Source organism: Plectropomus leopardus, chromosome 11, assembly GCF_026936395.1.
Source record: "Plectropomus leopardus strain MGB_pleo_1.0 chromosome 11, ASM2693639v1, whole genome shotgun sequence".
NCBI classification, from domain to species: domain Eukaryota; kingdom Metazoa; phylum Chordata; class Actinopteri; order Perciformes; family Serranidae; genus Plectropomus; species Plectropomus leopardus.
Genome location: NC_142186.1, coordinates 18,526,523 through 18,542,930, shown reverse-complemented (window position 1 = coordinate 18,542,930; position 16,408 = coordinate 18,526,523). Strand labels below are relative to the sequence as shown.

The 16,408-nt window shown below is 38.7% G+C and overlaps 2 protein-coding genes across 2 annotated transcripts; both read right to left on the bottom strand.

The window, feature by feature from the left end:
- Window positions 1–987: 987 nt before the first annotated feature.
- On the bottom strand, window positions 988–3,060 carry hoxa13b (homeobox A13b). Its single transcript, XM_042490298.2, has 2 exons — window positions 2,364–3,060; window positions 988–2,134 (listed from the first exon to the last, which is right to left on the bottom strand). The coding sequence occupies exons 1-2, from the start codon at window positions 2,995–2,997 to the stop codon at window positions 1,896–1,898; spliced, it is 873 nt and encodes a 290-aa protein (XP_042346232.1). The 5' UTR covers window positions 2,998–3,060; the 3' UTR covers window positions 988–1,895.
- A 3,760-nt stretch (window positions 3,061–6,820) lies between these two features.
- Window positions 6,821–16,127, bottom strand: hibadhb (3-hydroxyisobutyrate dehydrogenase b). Its single transcript, XM_088084170.1, has 8 exons — window positions 15,971–16,127; window positions 14,459–14,619; window positions 14,227–14,336; window positions 14,021–14,142; window positions 9,616–9,749; window positions 9,163–9,239; window positions 8,893–9,049; window positions 6,821–7,525 (listed from the first exon to the last, which is right to left on the bottom strand). Exons 1-8 carry the CDS (start codon window positions 16,038–16,040, stop codon window positions 7,367–7,369), a joined length of 990 nt encoding a protein of 329 aa, XP_087940296.1. The 5' UTR covers window positions 16,041–16,127; the 3' UTR covers window positions 6,821–7,366.
- Between the last annotated feature and the right edge of the window lie 281 nt (window positions 16,128–16,408).

Genomic DNA, 16,408 nt, shown 5'->3' with positions numbered 1-16,408 from the left:
TGGACTTAGCCTGTAGATAAAACAGTCTGCACCTTTAATATTTAGATTTTCGACTGAGTATTTATTAATAAATACAAGTTTGGATTGGATGGAGTTTTCAAATTTTTTTTAAATACTGAAAATTTGAATTTCAAACAACAAAAACATAAAAACATTAAGGAACAGATTAAAGTTTGCACGTGCATACGCTAGAAAAACTTGATAGGCCGAAAACATGAATGGAAACTGAATGATTCGTCGGAACAACTTTTATCATAAAGAAAGGATATTGCTAAAATATGTGTATTTAAAAGGAAGTTTCGTGTGACATGTGGTCATAATATTAACAGGAATAGGCCTAATAATCATAATATAATAACAAGGATAATAATAATAATCATAATAATGTAATGATAGCCCAAGAAGAAGAAGAGAAAGAGGAAGAAGTCATCATTATCATATTTTTAAGCTGTTTCATGACTTCAGAAAAGCTTTGTCTACATTTTGTCAAATCTTTAATTACTTTAATATCCGTATAATTTCTCTGTAGTCTTAAAATTGTTTGTTAATGCTAAAAAGATTAAGGAGTAGGGTTTTGAGTTGTTAACTCGTTCGTCTAAGTTAAAATATGACACTTTTTATTAATATTCGGTAAGATAAATAGGTATAACTAAACCTTTGCACATAGTTGCACACAAACACATGCATGTGAGACAGCAGAACCGGCAGATGCATGTATACAGATTAGCATCATGGGCAGCCGCTGTGCTGACAGAGCTTCGCCACTAGATGGCGACATAAACTGTTAATGTTTGAAGCGCAGAGACTCTGAGCTCTGCAGGCCTGTTGGCCTACACACTCATCAATTCGTTGAATAATGCTGTAGCCATTTGCAGTTTTTCCATAAAAAGAATTTGTAAACACTGCCCCTGATCGATGAAGCATACATGTCCAATCTAGACTAAAAAAAAACTATGAATGAAAATGACAAGATCACATTGCGTCTCTCAAACATTTATTGTCAAAAACTTCGGCTATTGCAGTCAAAAAAAGGGATAATAGATAGTTGCAGTCAGATAGTATTTACATGTTTAAATATGCATATGTTTTCAGTACTCTTCTTGACTGACAGGCAGTAATTGCATAGTTCAACCTGTTCGACAAGAGTTATTCTGAGTAAAACCCTGTTTATAAAAAAGACAGTGACGTGGACAAAGTGTGGAAAAACCTATTGAAATGTTCAGGTATAGTTTGATAACGTTGTATCAGATGCTTGCTATTTAAGTAATGGACATGGGCTTATTTTAGATAGAAATGGTGTGGTGTGAACTCTTTTCAACCTTGGAATGGAGTTTAAATAAAAGATTGATTTGTGCAGTTTACCACTTGAAGTGTTGCAGGCTAAAGTATGGAGACTTTTTTTTCTTAAGCGTATGAATGCTTAAAATATAATTTTAAAAATGTATTTTCTCTCACGAATTATTTGTTTTTGCATGTTTGCATTGTGATGATCACAGACAGAAGGAGACAGTCTAGCCACTTATTTGTTTTCCGCTCATCACTGTAGACAAATATTGCTGATTACAGGGATTTTAATTTTTGAATTAGACTAAGTGGAATAAAAGCGCAGATTTATCCGGGGCCTCGTGCCTTCATGCTAAATGTTGTATTGCTTGGTGAATATTTTAGGAGATCAGTCATCCCTCGCAGAGTCGCCTTGGTCAACATGTTGCAAACCATTTCCGATCTTGTGTCAACAGGCCGCATCGACTGGTTCCAATTAAAATGTGAGGAAGGAAATGTGTAGGTCAAAACAGAGCCGCTCTGGCGACAAAGAACCCGTTCATAATGTAATAAATTATAGCACAGTTTTATTTTCTTCAGGTGAAGGCCCTTCACCTCCTGTTGCAGCAGAGCTAACTGGAGCTCTTAAATTTATTGACGACTTTCTTCTCCTTCACGCGCCGGTTCTGAAACCAGATTGTCACTTGTCTCTCTGTCAGATTTGTCTGCGCGGATATCCTCCTTCTTTTGTCTTTGGTGATGAATTTATTGGCGGCGTACTCCCTTTCCAGTTCTTTGAGCTGCACCTTGGTGTATGGCACACGCTTCTTTCTCCCACGGCGGACAGAGCTGTCTCCACCAGATATTGTGTCTGTGGAGGGAAAAAAATAAAGTATCACATTTTAATGTGCTCGGTTAAATCTGAAAATAAACGAAAATCTTTATACATTTTCTCTATTTGTTTTTAATCTCTCAGGCGAGTTATTATACATCAACATACAACCGTGAAGAAAAATAGCCTTTTAGGTGCACATATTTTTGCAAGTTTTACCACACATTCCCATGACATTTTTTTTGTTTTAATAAAACAATATAAGTACCTTGTAACGAGGACTTCCACAAAGGATTTGACTGTGGCTGCTCCTTGGTGCAGTAAACTTGACCGCTCCAGCCATTAGTGATGGCCCATGGCTGGTAGGGTTCCATGGGCAACAGAGACTCATGTCTTGGCTCAGATGGAGCACTGAGCGCAGGTACGACAGGCACGTCCAAGTAGCTGGGCTGGTAGGGACCCGAAGAATAGCCCTGATAAAACGCAAATTCCTTTGCTCTTGTTGAAAACTCCTCACCAGAGACCGATGAGTCCATGTATTTCTCGCCATAACCAGAGGGCTGCGCGCACGCTTTGACGCTGCCGTGTGACATCCTGCATGGGTAATAGCTGCTGCCAAAATATCCATAAGGCAAAGATGCATTTGGCGAGTTCTGAGTGGCAGAACAGGGGCTGCATTGTTTGACAGGCTCCCCCATGCCAGAGACTGGCACCTCACTCGCAGCGTAGGTGGTGCTCGGAGCCAGCGAGGTCGGATGCGCTAACAAATTCCTGCACTGGTTTGCAGCAAAGTTGCCTCCAGTAAATCCCTCCATGGTCTTGCTTCTGTCATCCAAGCCGTTGTCGTAGAGAAACATCACCGGGTCAATCCAGTGCGAGTGGAGGAGTAATGAAGCGGTCATAGCATGCCTTACATCGAGACGACCAACTCTTTTTCAAAATCCCCTCGACTGAGCAGAGACAGGGACTCGGGCAGAGTAACGATACCAACACGCCTGAGTACATAAAGATCGCAAGGTTATTGGCCAGGGCCAAACACGTGATATGCAAAGGAGATGATAAACGTCTAGACATCAGATAGTGCAAATCAAGCTGTATATTTCTGAAGATGTACTGCACATCAACATATCCATATTTTACGCAAAGAAGCCCTGAGGCATTTTTCTTTACATAATTACAAAGAAATCTCGAAGTGAGTGTCAATGGGATGGAGAAGAAGTTTTATCCGTCATGTTCTGCCATCAAAAAGCGCTTAATCGATGGACTGTGTAAAATATGTTGAGAAAAAAAATATGATTTATGCTTTTTGTAAATGCGTATTTACGCGTGCCATTCTGGTTGCAGAGGCTCTTGGAGAAAAGCAAAACATAATTAGGTCATGTGGATTTGAAATGTTTTTGATCTAATATCTAAAGATTTGAGCTTTTGCTGTGCTTTCATTCAAAATTGAAGACATTTTCAAAATGCATCATTATGTTCTTCAATTATCTGAATTGATTATTTTAGAGGAAAGCTTTTAGGGCGGTTATGCATGCGTTTTTAAGCAAATAAACACAGATATGTATGCTGTTGATACATTTAAAACGAATATTATAATAATAATAATAAATGTAGCCATCCTCACATTTGGCACTACAAAGTATAAATACAGACACCAGAACAGTGTCCTAAAATACCCAAAATATGCCACATATGGCTGCACTCTTCCTCATAGACGCGGCTGGAGGCCAAGGTCAAGTTGAAAGTTGCAGTCTGGCCAAATATGCACTTCACGCCAGGAAGCCCGAAGAAAAAACACCGCTGAAAGCTGCTCGTTTTTTAGACAAGTTACATAAACGGGCTCTCATCTCTTTCTTTAAATCAGACTTTTGCGATGACAACAATATATTGGCATTTAATTGCCAAAATTAAGCTCAAGGTGACTCATATTACCCTTCTACTGGAGTTAAAAAAATCAACCAAAAGGAAAATAAACAGTTGTTCCACTCTCCCACATTCTGTGTAAAATGCCTCCATAGGTGGGCTCTTGTTTAGAGCGCAGAGCTAAAAACGTAGATGTGGCATTGGGCCACATACGATACTCAAACAAATCCCTCCCATGTATGTAGTGCAAGAATAAAAATAAAATGTTGTTTACGGTTTAGCCTATATGGCACTAAAACATTAAGCCGTGTGGGTGGATTCGTATACACTCTAAAGGTCCAGATTAGTGTCAAAGTAAATAATGCTTCAACCTTCAGGGTTCATTTTTGTTCTACATTTCTAATGTGAGACCACAGACGCAGAGAAATGTCTACCCACCTAAATTTGAGCACCTTTTTATTTTTAATAGAGTTTTCCCACCTTTTGAGGCTGTAAATCTTTATGGCCCAAGTTCAGAGCTTGTGGGCAAGACTGAGCAGTGGTCTACATTTCACCAGAATGTTTTATGTTACTGGGGAGATGTGTGTCTGATTTTTGTTTTAATCGCATTGTTTTGATAACCGACTGTAGAGAGGCTTTTTTTAAAAAAAAAATAATAATAATAATAATAATAATCACATTGAATTTTGGATAGAAAAGTAGCCTTCTTTCCTAATTTTTGCATGAAACCAATGTAGAGAAAGTGAGTGATGTCTGGACAGGAATCATCTCAGCTACGTTGTTCACACATTAGAGGGCGGCTGTCTGTTTCAACATATAGCAGCTGAACTGTTATATGAGCAAGTTAAACAAAAAAAGATAATCCATGTCCTATGTACAAATAAGTCACGAATTGTGAATGAAAAGGTATTTTCATTTGTTCTTTTCTTTTTTAATTTCAATATGTCGTCAAAACACACACACACACACACACACACACACACACACACACATAGTAATATTTAACATGAAAATATTTTGTGTTTAAAAATTACCACATAACCGAAATGGTATAATTACTGACGATGGCTGATGGCGCAATTAAGACAAATAAAAAAATAATGCGGTACGCTACTCTATATTTATCACATGCAAATAATATGTTTAACATCAAAAGTGAAGGTCTAAACCTTAACGCCAATTTCAACTCAAACAACAATTTCAATACACTCATAGAAAGAATAAAATATTCTGACCTATTGTAATCACATTATTTAAATTAGACATATATAAGTCCAAAGCCAAACACATCCGGGTTTCATAAAAACATATCAGCCTATGAATTGGGTTGATTATTGGATTTTGGCAGTGTTTTGACTTGCACTAATGAGTCTGTTACATGAGCGTCCTTAACAGTTCTCTAAAAATGCAGCATTTAGTACCCTTTTCTTTTTTTTCTCCTCAAAATGGCACACACTCTTAAACTAGACTTTCCATTGGACAATGAGGTAAAATTTAAATTTGACATTATGTCTAAGGTCTATCATCCCATCTGCCATTAATTCGACTGTTAAAAAAATCGGAAGAATATGGATTGAATTCAATAAGACAACGGAAAAGAATGACAAGTCATCCGTGTTAAAAAAAAAAAAAAAAACCAGCATCTGCACATTTTCCCCCACAGTAAAGTGGGGGGAAAAAGCGGTCAACTAACTTATGCTTTTGTCGATGTTACTCAACTAACTTATCGACAAAACAACAGTTTTTGCTGATGCATGTAGGTTATTGTAGTTTCTCGCAAAATGAAATATAGACTACCAAATGCAAAAATGCATATAGTATAAATCTATATCATCACCGAGCTCGAGAATACACACAAAAAGACGATTAATGCAAATCTCATTAAAAAGTGTTAAAGAAGCTATAAACTGAGCAAGAGGGATGATGCGTGCTGCAGCGGATGATGCGTGTATCAGTCTGCTGGAGGCCTGAGACCGAAGTGCTGCTCTGTTTGCAGTACCTATCAAGTAGATGACAACACAGCTCTTAGCCTCCAGTGCTTAATGGACTTTTTATGGGTTTGTCTTGTGATCGCATGACCTATGGCACCTTGGCCCCTCAGTGGCTCTTGGCAAACTAGATCAGAAACATGCCGCCCTCCTGGTCTGGCCTAAGCCCCGGGGATAGAAGTCTACACATCACTACAACTGCTGAGGCTGGCAGCATGATGCAACAGTGGGTTATAACTTTTTTTATAATGATGCAGTAAAAAAAACCCAAAAACATTCATATCTTAATCAGCAAGGAAATTGTGTCGGATGATTTAGTCCCAACTAAAAAATGGTTGATTAGTCGTTTTCGTTTGGATCAACATAAGCAGTTGTGGCGCCGTGTTTCTTTTTACGGCGCTCCGCATCCCGCCGCTGCATCTGCTCTGCAGCCAAGCTTTGTTCAACGTTTCATCGTGACTTCTGAGTCAGTGGGACACACGATGCAAACTGGAACATTTGGGAGCTATTTAATTTACTAGCGCTCAGACATGGAGGGAATATTGTACAGTGCGTGTCCAGGCTTTCAGAATTTAAATAGGCATTTTCATTATGAGAATAAGTTTCCTTCATCCTCTGTGTCAGAGGTTTGGCTGCATTTTCCTGTTTGTGGACTGCATAAAGTCACTTATTTAAGCTGTGTACCTCACAAAGCTTTCCCTGTTGAATCAATGATAGATATTTCAACCCACACAGAATATTTGGCACTACTACAACAAATCAGCAGCTATCTCTATCTCAATGTGGTTCTTCCAGTTGTTTTATATAAATATTTTAGGTTATTTCAATGTAATGTCCAAATCCAGACATGAAAATTGAAGGAAAATTAACAAAGTTCAAGACATCACAATTTGTCTTTATTTCCTAACAGGATATGATATGACATTCTTACCCCAAAGTAACATTTCCATTGTGAAGAGAAGTAACCCCCCATGGAAAGAAAAAAACTGCAACATAAAGAAATAATCACAAACATAAGATAAATATGTGGAGACTAAACCGTGTTGGAAACAGACCTAATTAATTGTCTTCTTACACCACAGATTCCCACCGGACTCTTTGCATTAAAAGTAAGATCTGCAGAGCTGACACTACTTGACAGTCTAATCTTTTGGATCCTCTGTATATCTGAAAGTATACTTGCTTCAAAAACTGAAAGGAGTGTTGCATATTAAAAAGGCTAGATCACACAGGAAACATGATTTCCAATAGGAGAGAAGTGCTCACATGATCTGTCACGCTGTGTTGGAGCTCTCTTGGCTTCATGTCTTTCACAACTTTGAAAAAGAAAGTCCTTGGGGCGAAATGCACCCTAACTACACTATGTTAGTCCTGTGCAGGGCCAGGCCTGGCAAGGCTGTGGACGGGGTGGAGGCTGACATTACTGGCCCTCCTCCTCGCGCAGAAACTGGAACACGGAGGAGAAATCTTTAGTGGCATATCCACGTGCGCACATCATACGGTAGATCTGATGCGCTAAGGAGCCCAGAGGGACAGGAGTCTTTGTGTTGGTGGCTGTGTTCTGTGCGAGGCCCAGGTCCTGAAAAAGAAAAGCAAACATACATTAGAAAACCAACAAAGCTGAAAATTAAAACTCTAAAACCAAAACCACCAGTCCACCCACCACAAAGAATTTTTCTTTATGTTGCAATAATATGGCCTTGATTACCTTTTAAGAGGGATGTAAACTACTGCTGAGGAGTTCACTGCATCATTTTAAGTGGCATGACCTAAGAGATTCTTTTTCCCAACACGGTCACTTAAATCCCTGTCACATGCACAGCATATGGCAGAGAAATTATTTCCTGTCTTACTCAGCTACATACACAGTACATCAATGGAAACTTAAATCAAAACATGAATACACTTATGTCTTTTTATGTTTCTAAACTTGGAGCTAGTAGACACAAATTATTTATCAAGGAAACAAAGCTATGACAGCCACAAAACATTAAGGCTATTGCGCTTGCAAGAATCTGGCGACACAATACGGATCATGATACAGGGGTTACGATTCAATACGTTGCAATACTGTAAGCAGGCAGATATTCTGCCATTTTTTGAAATTTAATTTTAGGAAAACTGTCATAGTATTAAGAACACACTGACATATGCATACAAACAACGTTAAAAAGGCAACAGTTACATTGGAAAGGCAGGGTCAAATGTCTGAAGAAAGATTATAATAGTGCCGTCTAGTGATCAGGGGTTCAAACACAATTTGAACCTCTACCACAAATCTTTGCATGTAAACCACTGGCCTTCAACAGGGGTCTGTGACCCCTTGGGGGGTCCTAAGAGTTACCTAAATGGGGCCGCCAAATAAGCAAGTAAACAAAAAAAACAGCAAACAACATTTGCATTTGCAGTACACAACACTGACGGTGGACTAACACTTACCATTCTCTTCCTATGATCATGTGAGCTCGTAACCTCCACTGAATCACTGTCTTCCTCATGTACTTTTATTATTAAAACATGATGTACTAATATATGAATCTGTTAATAATTATTTTGATAGCTTAGTACTACGTGCGCCAAAAAAGGTATGTTTATACAAGGCACATTAGACCGACACACATGTTATTGTAGCCCCAGGAATGTGCTAGTAAATTTTATACAATACATGTAGTCGGAGGTCCCTGCTGTCTCCTCTGACCTTTGATATAAACTATTAATAAAAAATTATTAGTGTTTCTGACCATTGGCACAGTATCAAAACTTTGCAACTGCAATACTCAAGTGTATCGATGCTTTCTTAAACCCCAATAGAATATTTATTTCCTCATATTTGTAAAGACAAGGTCAAACCTGAGGATAAAATGTTTGTGGAAACACCAATGGTAAAAAATCATCGCAGGGTTAGGAAACAGAGTTCTGTTCAGTGTAACAGGTCATTAAACTGACCTTAGCCATAAGCTGAGTGCCGAAGCCTCCCTGGTAGTTATTTCCAGAAGGGACTCCCTCCATGACTCCAGGCACGGGGTTGTAGGTGTCACTGGACCAGCACCGACCGGAACTCATGTTCAGGATCTTGGCCAACAGTTTAGGATCAAGGCCGAGTCTGTGAGCGAAGACAAATCCAATGTTACTTACACAAAGTGTATAGCTGCTGTGTCTACTGCCAAAATTTAAAATGACTGCATGTTATGTTATCGTAACCAAGAGAGTGTTTACCTGATTCCCAAGTTCATCGTCTCTGAGGTCCCAATCATACCAATGGCTAGAAGCATGTTGTTGCAGATTTTAGCAGCCTGTAACAAGATGGCAGTGAACTCAATGACCTACAAACCACGTAAATTACTTGTATTTTATGACTCCAATTTTTTCAGTTTTTTAAACAATTGACCAAGTGTGTGTGTGTGTGTGTACACACACACACACACACACACACACACACACACACACACACACACACACACACACACACACACACACACACACACACACACACACACACACACACACACACACACACACACACACACACACACACACACACACACACACACACACACACACACACACTGCTGTATCTTTACACACTGAACACTATAAAAACCCTGGCATGTTATCTGAAAAACAAATGCATTGCAACAGTTCTTAAAAATGTATAATATCTGTTCATACCTGTCCAGTTCCGACCTGACCGCAGTACACCACGTTAGCTCCCATGCAGGTGAGCAGTTCTTTGGCTGCAGTAAATTCCTCTTCTGCTCCTCCGACCATAAAAGTCAGTTTACCCGAGCTGGCAGCACCCACACCTAAAAACGCAAAATGGTGCTCATATACATGAACCACGTGCAAGCATGCAGAGTATATAGTGATCCTTGGTTGAAATGTGGTGAACAAAAGGAAATTATAAGCAATCACATGTTAAAAGTAATCATAGTCAATTACAGAAGCCTTCTTTAAGTAGCTGTAATAGCAGCTACCATCCTATATGTTTGGCAATTTGTGATTTTTTAAAAATGTAGCAACTACAAAAGAACTTTAAATTCTTTAGAGATGTAACACTGAAGTTCACAGTGTAACAGCATGAAAGGTCGAAAAACCTCAAAGACGTTAAGTGTTTTGTTGTCTGACAACAGCCATATGGGTCTATTCATTCTATCTCAGTACCCTTTCTCCACCTGATTGACAAAGCTTTTTTGGAACACTGAGGTGCGGTACAACCAGAGAATTTGTTGTTCCCCCCTCTCTTCACTCGTTTCCTGTCAGCTCTGCATGCTATTTAATAAAGGAAATAGTATAAAAATAAATATACACCTCTAAAAAGAACAATCACCTGGCTACAAAATAGATTTAATGATTTCAAGTACAGGCAAAAAATAAATAAATGTAGGGGCATGCCCTTGCGAAAAATGGGTGCATTTCCTGTAGTAGGTTGGAACTACAAGGACTAACTCTCTGCCAATTTAAGCTACCTATGAATGAAAACTAAATAACTGTGTACCTTACTTAAAAAGTAGTACAAATGAGAAAACAGTATAGCATGCAGGGTTAAATTCTACATACAAAAAATAAGAATAAACACATAAAAATAGCAAGGCGTAAGATATTAAATTAGTTTGTAGCACTTTAGGTGTTTACAATGAGTCTGTGAAAAAGGTCTTCAGAAAAAGCATTTAGATGAGGACAATAAACTGTTGCCTGTCTTTATTTGGCCAGGCAGTCCAAAGTTTTGGGACAGAGTTGGAAAAACTTTGTCAGCTTTTTTCTAGATTTAAAAACAGCCATTTCTAAATCAATTTGTACGCGCGATGGCGTATTCAGGTTCATATGGGGTTAAAAGCTCAGTTATATTGAATAACCAGGTGCAAGCCACATGGGTGCCAAGAAATTCACCAACATAGTCTTGTAATTAATCCTTAAGTTTACAGGAAGCCAATGGAGAGAAGCCAAGATGGGTGTTACAATTTTCCCTCCCTGGTCCTCATGAGCCGTCTGCCAGCAGCGTTTTCTACAAACTGGAATCTAGAATGACTGAGCCTCTGGAGACAGGTGAGAGTTACAGTCAAGCTGAGAAATAACTCAAGAATGGATAATGGTTTCAAAATTCATGCAGAATGGCAACATTTTTTTAATATACTGAAATGTAAAAAGCAAGATGTACCAACTGAGTGAAGATGTCAAAGTGACAACGATTTCTACCATTCGTAGTTACAATATTTCAAAGTAGTATGATGAATAGCTTTGTTACAATAGATAACTTATTTTTCTTCTAACAGACTTGTAGTCTTTCAGAATTTGAAGACAATTATCAAGATGAGGAATCGGCATAACACTGAAAGCTGATAGTGAATGTGTTGTCCTTGTTACAGTAGAGATGCTAAATAAATCTGAGCTCAAATAATTAAGCAGCTGCGTATGTAGGCAAGTAATTAATAATAGCAACTCATAATAATTCTTTCATGATTGATAACATGAATTCTTTAAAAATGACTAATTTCTAAAGCATCTGAGGAACAAGTTACAACATAACCTGTAACACAAAAACCAGTAAGACCTGTCCAAAAATATCCAGCGCGTTGTTCAAAAGCAGACAGAAGGTGCAGATCTCTCTCATACGAGACCACTTGTGCTCACTGTATATGTGACACACCCTTTGGTAAAAATACCGAAGCTGTCAGAAGGTAAATTTTGTGGATTTTCTCCAGTGGAAGCATTCCTGTTAACTGCAAATGCTTAAACTTCACTCATGCATTTTAAGTGAGAATTGATAAGCACTGCTGTTTACGCCACGCTATTTAAGAGAAGAAAAAACACATTACAGGCAGACTTTGTTTGTCAGACAGAATCCATTTGCTCCTCAGGAAGGTCTACAAGAACATCACTTCCTATCAGAGATCTAGTATAATCTTCTCCAGGAAATTGCCACATACAAAGTTTCTTCTTGATACACATTTCACCTCTCTACCACCTGTTGACCAGTCTGTGATTTCAGCCCTCTACTCTCTACGGTATGAATTCCAGTCTGAGGAGAAATAAAAGATGGCCCTCACAATTTTTTTCACACAAAGAAACAACTATCAGACACATGCTGACTCAATTATTAACCATGTGTGCTTTTATGTCTAAACTTTAACCACACTGGATTAAAAAAGTCTCTACCATGCCACTGTACTACTTTTGATTTCTGCAATGTTCAAAAAAGTTTCATTTAGGTCGTGATATATCAAAGTATGACATATACTTCAGTTTGCACTAGTTAAACTGCCGGCACCACACACACACACACACACAAGTTCAAGGTGGAAAGTTGGATAACTTTAATCTATGTGCACTACCACAGGACGGAAGAACATAAATCATTACTAATCTTTAGGGCCAGGCTATAAAATGGACTGAAATCCATTCACAGAAAGTGGCTGTCCTGACGTTGACGAGGCCAAGTTCAAACAAACTGTGTTTCTGTGTGGACCCCCATGAAAGTCACAGAGCACACACACGTGTACAGCTTGGAACATTTGGGCATGCAGACATGGCTCCTCCTTTACTTCCATAGATAGATACTGTTGGTGTTCCTTATTAAATGTGACTTTTGCAAAAGTTTCTACCGTCAAAAAATTAGTTGCTAGAAGCCAGTGTCTATTCACAGTTCAACTTGACATGGCAGCGGGTGAATTGAGTTAGTGCGTTCCCCCGAGAGCAAAAGTCCCTTCCCTGCATTCCACACATACAGTACATATACTGTAACACATATCACAACACATGATCATACAAGATAGATTGTTGAAACTGCCTTTCCAGTAATGTAGAGCTAAAACGACTAGTTGATCGAGCAACAGAAATTAAATCTGCAACTACCTACTTTAATAACGGATTAATTGTTTAAGTAACCTTTTAAGCAGAAATTCAATAAACACAAGTTCTTGTTTCAAATTTTAAAGGTCCAGTGTGTAGAATTTAGGGTAATACAGTAACAGAAATTGAATACAATATTCATAACTATGTTTTCATTAGTGCATAAATCACTTGAAAACTAAGAATCATCATGTTTTTGTTACTTTAGGATAAGACCTTTGTATCTACATAAAGAGCAGGTCCTCTTTCACAGAATCCACCATGGAGTTTCTACAGTAGTCCAGAGCAGACAAACCAAATGCCTGCTCTAGATAGAGCCATCTGCATTTTTGCATTGGCCACTGTAGTTGTCATGCTTGGCATACTGGCAAAGTTTCCGTTCTGCAACCTCACTGCTAGATGCCTCTTAATCCTAAACACTGAGCCTTCAACATTTTCTGGTTTTCTCAGAATTATATGATAGTAAACTAAATGTTTTTGGGTTTTGGACTAATGGTATGACAAAACAAGGAGGAGTCATGGTCACAATGGACACTAGGAGCTAGGGGCAGGATTCTCTGGCATTTTTTTGTGCATTATTGCCATAGCGAGAAAGACATGAAAAGAAGTAAGATAAGGAAGGACCTGCAGCAAACAGCCCTGGAACACACTTGATCCTGAGCCGCTGTTGTAAGGACTCAGCCTGAATGGTACATGCTCTACCTGGTGAGCAGCAGGGCACCAACAATTTGATTTGGGTTTTTTTTTTTTTGCTATTTGCTTACATTTTATAGACCACACAATTAATTAAGAAAAGAATCTGTTGATTAATCACCAATGCTTAAATGGTTAGAGTGATTTTTTTCCAGAATAACAAACCTTTTAACAGATAAGGCATGTTGTCATTAATAAAAAAAAGTTCACACTCAGTTGCAAGTTGATTGAAAATTGCAGTATTTCTACACCCATTATTTCAGTAAGGGCTGGATAAATATCAAAAACCCCATTCAGTAATGCATTCCATATCTGCCTAAAAAATGACTACAAAGGTGAATCAACACCTCTCTGAAATAGTTTAAACCAAATCTAAACATTGTTACCTTTAAAAAGAGAAAAGTATTCCCTGACCTATGTATTAGGCTAGGTGGAGGCTAACCTGATAACCTGTTAGAAGTACATTTCAAGATTAGGCAGTGAATTTTAATAGATATTATACCACCTATATTGTGGTCAGATATGTAAAATGTACCTCCTGACACAGGTGCATCCATAAAAACTGCCCCCATCTTCTCAGCAGCAGTAGCCATCTCTTTTGACACAGCTGGGTCAATGGTGCTGGAGTCAATGAGTAGGGAGCCTTTCTTCACCTTTCTGTTGAGAAAACAACATGATTTAGAGTGTTACTTTAATCCATGAGGTTTTTATTTATGTATCAAAATAGAAATCAAAATTTACTTGAGGATGCCATTAGGTCCGGTGTACGCATCTATGACATTTGGGCTTGAGGGGAGCATGGTGATGATGCGGTCAGCCTTGTCTGCTACCTCAGCAGGATTGTCCACAATCTGAGAAAACACAAAATCACAAAGTGGTTTTTTGGGTTTTTTTTTTTTACCTGTTTTCATAGGTGAAAATGTGAAAAAAAAAAAAAAACATTTAAAGGCTTGTGCATATTTTGAATTCCCACCTGAGCGCCCAGCTCTTGCACTTCCTTGCAAGACTCCGGGAACACATCAGTAGCAATGACTGGGTATCCATGCTTCAGCAAGTTCTTTGCCATTGGGTTTCCCATATTGCCCAGACCGACAAATCCCACTGATGTCTTCGAGGCCATAGACCTTGTGGAGACTGCAACACACAGGCAAATTGATCAATGATCTTTGTCACATAATTAAGGACAAAAATGCATGTTCGCTTGTAATTAAACAAAATACCTTGTTACCCCCAAAGCTGTGTGTAATCTCTTAGGTAGTTTGTATTTTACAAATCATTAAAATAAAAACTAACTAAATAAAAAAAGCTGTCCAATCCAAGTCATGAAAAACCTTAATAAAAAGCAGTGGCTGCTTACTAAGTGTGAAAGTCCATGGTACAGGCTGGCAGTCCAAAAATGCATCCAAGGAACTCTGATTGTGTTTAAAAATCATACAGAGTGCCTGAGATGCATTTTTGGATTGAAAGCCTGTACCATGGACTTTCAGACTAAGTAAACTGGACAGTCATGCTTTTTATTCCTATGTGATGACCTGCCCTATCACAAAGAGCACCAGATTTTCTTTACAATCACCTCAATTAGGGAGTGCTGCACTCTTGAGCGAGTGCACTCTGTTTTTTCTTCATAATAAAATACCTTGTTCAGATGTAATGTAACATGTGTCATTCGGGTTTGCAGTTCCAGTCTAATCGCCCTTCAGCCCAAAGTCATCTGATCTGATGGTATAAAGTCTTTTCGGTATTTACTTAGCGATTTCTAGATAACAGGAAATTGCTGTTAAAGACCAGCGTGCTTGTTGAGTTTTAAGTTAAAATTAACATGTCAACGAAATAACCTTTAGTACAATCTTCAATGAAAAAACACAAACAAAAGGGTATTCATTGGGGTTGTCTTACTATAATTAGTTCTCTCGCAATACTGCATCTAAACTAACGCCTTGTGTGTGAACTAAAAGAGCACGCACACAAATTACATAAATAAGGATTTCTTTCTTTTCAGGTAAAAACTCGTTGTCGGGTTACAGTCAGAGCTCATCTATAGCTCATCTGTTTAAAGGGCTACAAAGAGCCACCTCCATCTTACTGCAGAGAAATTAACTTTACAGATTGCATTGTGACAGATTACATAATGTACCTTAACCAAAGAGACGGGACACAGAGGGACACAAAGGCATATGCGGACAAATTTATCGTTTTGAAATCTCGCAGACGAGAGCACTGACTGTTAGCACGTAGCTTCGGCGCGCAAACACGACTTAAATTTAAAAGAAAAGCTTCTTCAGCAGTAAACTGTGAACTGAAGGTCCTGCAGGAGCAGAAACTAAACCCAGTCTAGTGGCGATAATTCACTCAAACTTCTCTTACAACATTTCATGGGAAAGTCGTGTTTTCACGTCACGAAGAGTCTTCAAGTAACACCTTAAGCTTGTAAAGTAAGCAATGCGCCGTGCACAATGTGTACACGATGTCAGTTAGTTCTCCTTACCAACTGCAAAGTCAACATGCTTGCAACACCCTCCAACCAGGTACCGAGACCCTCTCAACACAGCGGCCATGCTTCGTTCCTCTTGACCTTACGCCTGACGTAACAGTGCGTAAATTAATGGCATTTCCGTCGTCCAATCAGATAACAGACACACGCAGCACGGCCTCCCAAATCCAGCCACTGAGCTGCAGAGGAGGGCCCTGGATGGACCTGATGACGTGTTTCCGCATCCAGAGATATATTGGTCATATATCTTTTGTAGCGCTTATGATTTTACATTTCCCGACAACCATGTGAATCTCTAAAGCTTACTGAAAGAGGTCAGTCTTGTCCACAGTGTTGGGAGAAATAATAGTGCCACCATGTAAAATATAGTAATAATTATTTATTTAGGCCTATGTTATTATTTAAACATTATTGTGACAATTTAATATGGAA